Raw genomic sequence first — 7216 nt, 5'->3', positions numbered from 1 at the left:
CCGGGCACGGCTGGGACTGCTTGTGACACCTCAGCTCCTACACCCCCAGCATCCGGGCGAGGCACAGCCCCGTTATTACACCCACCCTTCAGGTGCAGTTCCTGCAGCCCAGAGAGGTCGTGCAGGCTGCCTGCAAGGTGCACAGGAAGTCACACATGTGGATGCAACATGTCGTGACCTGTGCGTGAGTTTCTCAGGGCCGCCACAACAGAGTCCCACACACACCCAGCAGCTGAAACAACAACACACGTTGATTCTCTCGCTCAGCTCTGGAGGCAAGAAGTCGGAGATCCAGGCGGGGCAGGGCCTGAGATCCAGGCGGGGCAGGGCCGCGCTCCCTGTGAACACTGTGCGGGAGAGGCTGTTGCAGACTCCCCAGCTTCCGGTTCCCCTCTTTTCCTTTTTTTTTTTTTTAAGTTTTTAAATTTATTTTTAATTTTTTAAATTAATTTATATATTTTTAATTTTTTTAATCTATTTTTATTTTTTTATTATTTAATTTATTTTATTATTATTAAGAGACAGAGAGACACAGAGCGTGAGCAGGGGAGGGGGTGGAGAGAGGGGAGACACAGAATGTGAAGCAGGCTTCAGGCTCCGCGAGCTGTCAGCACAGAGCCCAACCCACCGACGGGGAGATCACGTCCTGAGCGGAAGTTGGATGCTTAACCGACTGAGCCACCCAGGCGCCCCATAATCCGTCTTATTCCAAATGGTGCCAACCTCAACATTTCTGGGGGGAGGGGTGAAGGAAGGCCACCCAGTCCTCAGATACCTGCCAGGTCCCCCGGGATGGAGCGGAGACCATCTCAGACAGAACACACACCCAATGGACACATCACCAGGCCCAGGACGGGATTTACTTGCCTTACGATTTTTATTTTCCAGTGCTGTTTCATCAACGTCGGTGGGAAACAAAGAAGACAGCCATCAACCTGGGGTTGATTCTTTTCTCCTTTTACATTTACTTTATTTTTTTTTTTTTACATTTCTTTTACACGATAAAAATGTACTTATGGCAGTTACAGGAAACCGATGGACGTTCTGTCGTCACGAATGCTTCCATTCCGTCCAGGAGTGTCTGTGACGGTGTGCATGTGTCTGTCTGTCCACACACACGCATACTTTTTATCAAGACTCAAAATAAACTCCTACTGAAACCCGCAGAAAAGAGTACAGAAAGAGTGTTGGGGCCACGAGGCTTTGTCCCTCGATGGGGACACTGGAGAAACGTGGACATTCCCATCCCGATAGCAACCAGACGGGAACCACGGCCATCTTGAAAGTGCTCCCATCACATATGAATCACATCACATCAAGAGCATTAGCTGTAAATTCCCTTTTCTATTTGGGGAATTATTTCTAGGTCTTTCTGCATTCAAGTCCTCCCTGGAGACCTAACTCCCAGTCCATAACCATGAGCATGGTGCATACAACAATTTAGGACTTTCCTGGGCCCTCCTGATGAGTTCCGGATTGCAGTAACTGTCTTTATGTTCAGTGCTGATATTTAGGGCAAACTCCGAAAGTCCTATAAGCATTTACGTTAGTTGGATGAAACTCTCAATGAGCCCAAATCCTTCCTTTTTCCCAGCTTCCCCTAAAATGTCACTAAAATAGAAGCAATTACCTAGTATGCTTTTTAGATGCCTGAGGACTTAGAATTTTCTACTCCAGTAAAAAGGGGCGGAAAAAAGTAGAAACCAAGGAAAAGGATGCCATCGCCTTCAACACAGTTGCCTACAGACTATCACATGAAAAATAATACGGGAAGACTCAACAGGCACAAATCATGACTGCCGGCCCCAATTTTTCTCCCTTCCCAAAATACCGAAATCATAAGATTTCGCAGGAAAAAAAGAGAAAAAGTCTGCACAGATTGCCCACGATGTCTTGTACATCGGGGAGTGTATGCACCAGCAAGTGGAAATGCCAGCCTTACTGTGTGCAAATAAGGGTTACATGGTCACGGCCAGCACTGAGCAGCGGGAATCCTGCTGTTCCAGCTGGAAGGGGGGGTGCTGGCTCCTTGAGGAAGACTTCCCATGGGTCAGGTTTCTCCCCAGAGCCCGCTGGAAACCCTCGGAGGGTCCCCCGAAACCCCCAGAAGGAGACAGCACCCCACAGCCCGAGACCCCTTATGCCTTTGCACCCCCGTTGTACTTTGGGACAATGTGTGCATCCTGCACCGTGAGGTAGTTCTGGGGAACCCACCACAGCCTCGCAATCTGGCCAAAGGAGTCATCGAACGTGCAGATCAGACCGTCTTCTTAGGACCCAAGGCTTGGCTAACTTATCTTTATAAACACCCCCCTCCCCTGTCCGGCGGATCAGAAATTCTTTGTCAGGCGGTCGGTCCCCTCCAGACAGAGATGCTTTAGGGTGGCGATGACGTCTGCAATGGAAGGAGCTGTCACGGGAGCGATACACGGGGACCTCGTCTACACTGAGCTTCTCTCAAAGCAACCACGGGATCCTGAAGCCGTCACACATGCTCTGGTTCTGTGAGGGAAGACGGGGAACACAGTGTCACCGCCAAGGACAAGAAAACTCCTCTGTGGCTTGATTTTCAAGCATTACCACCCTTTTTATGCTTTCCGCTCTTGAGGGCTTTGAACACCCTCAACGAACAAGCCACTCTATCTTTTTGGTCGCAGCTAATATTTTTTTAGGGATGTGGTTTTCTTAACCTTCAAAGTCTCTGATGCGGGTGCTTTCATTCCTTCCAGTTTACAAAATAAATGTGAATTGTGCTCAAACAACCCACTGTAAAGGCACGGGTGTCTGTCACCCTGTAAGTGGCAGCCCGACCCGATAACCGTGTCCCCACAAGCTGTGCTAGGCCAACTGTGGGGCTGTGGCACACATACAGTCCACGAGGTTGTGCACTGCACCACAACCCCCCTAGAAGGGGCCAGTTCACCACATCGTGTGCACCCTTGCTTGTCTGAGGTCCCTAGTGTGAACAGAAGGTTACGCGTCCGACTTGGGCTCAGGTCACGATCTCACGGTTCGTGGGTTCCAGCCCCGCGTCGGGCTCTGTGCTGATGGCTCGGAGCCTGGAGCCTGCTTGGGATTCTGTGTCTCCCTCTCTCTCTGCCCCTCGGCCGCTTACACTCTGTCTCTGTCTCTCTTTCTCTCTCTCAAAAATAAATAAACATTAAAAAAAATGAAAATAAAATAAAATAAAACCCAGTTCGGTTTTACAGTCCTGCTTCTCCAACGCCCACACGTTGTTCATGGACTCGGTCCCCCTCTCCCACCGCCACTCCCGCCGGACTTTCTGGGGGGACCCGGGGACAGCGGAGACGCAGGCTGGCTGGTCCCAGCCTGCGTTTGGTCAATAGCCCGCATCCGCCAGCAGGGGGAGGCCCCGGGCAGGCTTTGGGGTTTTGACATCCCTTCTGGAAGGCTGGTTTTCACAGCGACCTTAGGGACAGGAAGGAGGGGAGGGCAGACACTCCCTGCAAATCCCAGACCCCGTCAGACGCAGGGGGCTCTCGGGACCCAAACTCAAGACACTGTCGCTTAAACTCGGAGCTGCTGTTTCCACAACAGAGGCCCCCGTGTCTGTCCCAGGACCCTCCCCGCAGAGATGCCCTCAGGGCCATTCACTGACCACCTCTGCTCCCCAAGGACCGCCACCAGCCGGGCGCGTGATTCTCCAAACCCAGGAGCCTGTACCCAAAGTGGGACCAGAAAACCACGTGTGCTGGCTTCTCCCAAGTCCCCATGTGTCCCTCGCAAAACCCCCCAGTGAAAACCGTATCCTCATGCCAGGGTGCTAGGCTGGCCGTCACCAGAAACAGCCCTGCTGAGTGACAGGCTCCGGAAGGAGCTTTCCAGCTCGAGACACTTGCCTCTTGTCGTGAAACAATTTCTCCTCCTGTTTCGTTGGAACCACCCCGTGGCAGCACCCACCAGCATGACCACCAACACGGACACGATGGGGGACACGATTTTCGCTATCGTGTTACCTGCCGGGTGGAGAGACCGAGAGGTTCTGAGAAAACACCCCGCGAGAAAGCCGTTCGTGTTAAATGCCTCAACATTCTCACGTCCTGCCCTCAACTCCAGAGAAAAAAAATACATAGACACAGCAAATCCGAACGAGGAGCTAGAGGAAAGGGTTCTGCGCCTACCCCGCGTGGAGATCAGTAAGCACGCCTTCCCCGTGCAGGACGTTCAAGATAGAACAGTGCCTGTGAGAGGCATTTGATTGGTTTTTCGTCTGCCTGTTGAATTTGACGGGTTTGTACCGTTTTCGAAGTAGAATGTTTACTCAGGCCAAAGAAAATTTTTTTTTTTTTTCTTTAACCAAAACATGTCCTGACAGCCACAGGTCTGGACTCATTCACACCCCACAGGCTGACGCCTTCAAGGGAAGGTTACCGCACAGCTTTGGTTTCTCCCATGCAGGACCTCGCGTGACAAAAGTCAACACTTGGAAAGAGAAGTCGTTGCCTGTGTGGACACCGACCCCCTGCATCTTGTGTCAGGCCGGGTCGACCCCCTGGCGGGTCATAGGCAGGGATCCTTGGCCCCCATGGTACTTTGGCTTGGATATCGTCACCAGAGGGAAGCCTCGCGTGCCCGGACCCCACCCCCGCCTGCCATCGTCCCCCCCTCTTGCCGCGGGACCCCATACATTCCGTGCAGCCGTGTGTCTGGGCCGGATGTTCGTCGGTCCCCTGGACCGCACCCCTGCCCTGCGGCCGGCCGTGCGCTCTGGGGGCTTCACGAGGGCACAGCGCCCGTGCCCTCCTTCCTGTTCTCCTTCTCGGCCTCCCGAGCTGTGCGTTCAGCAAAGGACAGCCCTCGGTGGCACCGACACAGGCCCACGATCCCCACCGTGCCCTCGCGGCCACCAGGCATCCTGCAGCCTGGCGCGCGCCCTCCTTTCTCCTTCCCTGAACCCCCGGGGCGCTGACCGCCCCCCGAAGGCACACAGGGCTGTTCAGGACCTTCCTTCCCAATGTGAAGACGGCAGGTGCTCCGTCAAAGACCAGAGGCGGGGACCACGGGGGCCTCGCGCGCCCCGTGAGAGCGTGTTTTTATTAAAGACGCGGGGCGTGGCCCCGACCCGTTACCTTGCTGGTTGCCGTACGTGGAGTATCCGTCTCCGCCTGGAAGGGGAAGGGGAAGGGCACACGGTCATGAGTGTGTTCCGAGGCGCGTCCAGCCCCGGGCGCTGGGCTCGCGGGTCCAAGCGCAGCGCACGACAGGCCCCCATCGCGGGGAGCCTCCCGCTCCCAGGGAGGCAGGGACAGCCACAGGGGGAGCAGGTGTGCACGCCACACATGGTGAGGGGGGGCAGGCCGCGGTGGAGACACACGGGGGTGCAGGTTCCGTGTCAGGGGTCGGGGTACGTGCCCATGCACACATATGCAACAGATGTGAGCTTCCACTCACATTCATGCATGTGCACACACGAACCGATGTACGCACGCACAAGCACACACACGTGCATGCCTCCGCACGTGTACACTCCCACACACAGGCCTACACACGTGCACACGCCCACCTCCACACATGGACACACACGTGGACGCCTACACACATGTACACACCCACACACATGCCTACACACGTGCACGTGCACACATCCACACATGTATACACACGTGAACTCCTCCACATAGGTACATACCCACACACACACCTCCACATGTGCACACACCTCCACACACGTGCACACGCACACCTCCACACATACACACGCACACACGTGCACGCTTCCGCATATGTACACGCCCACACACACACCTCCATACACGTGCACACGCACACCACACACATACACACGCACACCTCCACACATGTACACACACATGCGTGCATGCCTCGGCACATGTACACGCCCACACACAGGCCTACACACGTGTACACGCCCACCACACACGTGCACACGCACACCTCCACACATGTAAATGCACACACAGGCTTACACACGTGTACACGCCCACCACACATGTGCACACGCACACCTCCACACATACACACGCACACACGTGCACGCTTCCGCATATGTACACGCCCACACACACACCTCCATACACGTGCACACGCACACCACACACATACACACGCACACCTCCACACATGTACACACACATGCGTGCATGCCTCGGCACATGTACACGCCCACACACAGGCCTACACACGTGTACACGCCCACCACACACGTGCACACGCACACCTCCACACATGTAAATGCACACACAGGCTTACACACGTGTACACGCCCACCACACATGTGCACACGCACACCTCCACACATGTACACACACATGTGCACGACTACATACATGTACACACCCACACAGATGCCTACACATGTGCACATACCTCCACACGGGCACACGCACACCCACATGTACATACGCACACCTCCACACATGTACACACACACACGTGCATGCCCCCACACATGTACGCGCCCATCTACACACAGTGCAACGCACACCTCTACACATGTACATGTACACACACGCACACCTACATGCATGTACACACCCACACACATGCCTATACACGTGCACACACATCACACACGGGCACACGCAGACCTCCACATACGTGCACACCCACACCCACATGTGCACACACAAGCCTCCACACATGTACACGCCCATCTACACACATGTGCACTCACACCTCCACACACGTACACGCGCACCACACATACACATGCCTCCACACATGTACACGCCCATCTACACGCGTGTGCACGCACACCTCCACACATGGGCACATACCCACCCACACGTACACACGCACACCACACATGCACAAGCCCACACGAACACCAGACACATGCACACACACCTCCACACACACGCGCACACGGCCACACATGTGCAAGAAACACTTGCACACGCACACTGCACACTACCGCAGACGCACATGCACGTACACACACAGACACATTACGAACTGTAAGCAGGGCTCACTTCCTTCCAAGAAAGGGAAACAACTTCGCTGACGAGAAAAGCACACGAGTTAGACCCAGCTGGTGACCTGGTGTCCACACAGGACACAATGCGACCCGCCCCCTGCCAGCGTGCAGTCGGTGTTAGTTCTCCCCGAGGACAGCCCGTCCTCGCACGGCGCGAACAAAACAATCCCTTTACCATAATTATTTCCGTAAGAGTTGGGTCTAGAACGCCCTCCTCCTGCGGGACAGAAAGAGCACGTGAACTGGAACCCCGGAAGT

General features: G+C 54.7%; 1 protein-coding gene across 2 annotated transcripts in view; it reads right to left on the bottom strand.

The window, feature by feature from the left end:
• Window positions 1-727: 727 nt before the first annotated feature.
• The window catches only part of XG (Xg glycoprotein (Xg blood group)), a 33682-nt gene continuing 27193 nt past the window's right edge, over window positions 728-7216 (bottom strand). Inside the window, exons 10-13 of one of the 2 annotated variants that reach the window (XM_042926575.1) lie at window positions 7134-7175; window positions 5091-5126; window positions 3861-3977; window positions 728-2502 (exon numbers count right to left, since the gene is read on the bottom strand). In XM_042926575.1, the coding sequence (XP_042782509.1) occupies window positions 2486-2502; window positions 3861-3977; window positions 5091-5126; window positions 7134-7175 (212 nt within the window). In that variant the 3' untranslated portion in view covers window positions 728-2485. Of the gene's footprint in view, window positions 2503-3860; window positions 3978-5090; window positions 5127-7133; window positions 7176-7216 lie in introns of those variants that run through there. The other variant, XM_042926576.1, reaches the window with a different exon arrangement.

Source organism: Panthera leo, chromosome Y (genome assembly GCF_018350215.1).
Source record: "Panthera leo isolate Ple1 chromosome Y, P.leo_Ple1_pat1.1, whole genome shotgun sequence".
NCBI classification, from domain to species: Eukaryota; Metazoa; Chordata; class Mammalia; order Carnivora; family Felidae; genus Panthera; species Panthera leo.
This window is presented reverse-complemented; position numbering and strand designations above follow the sequence as displayed.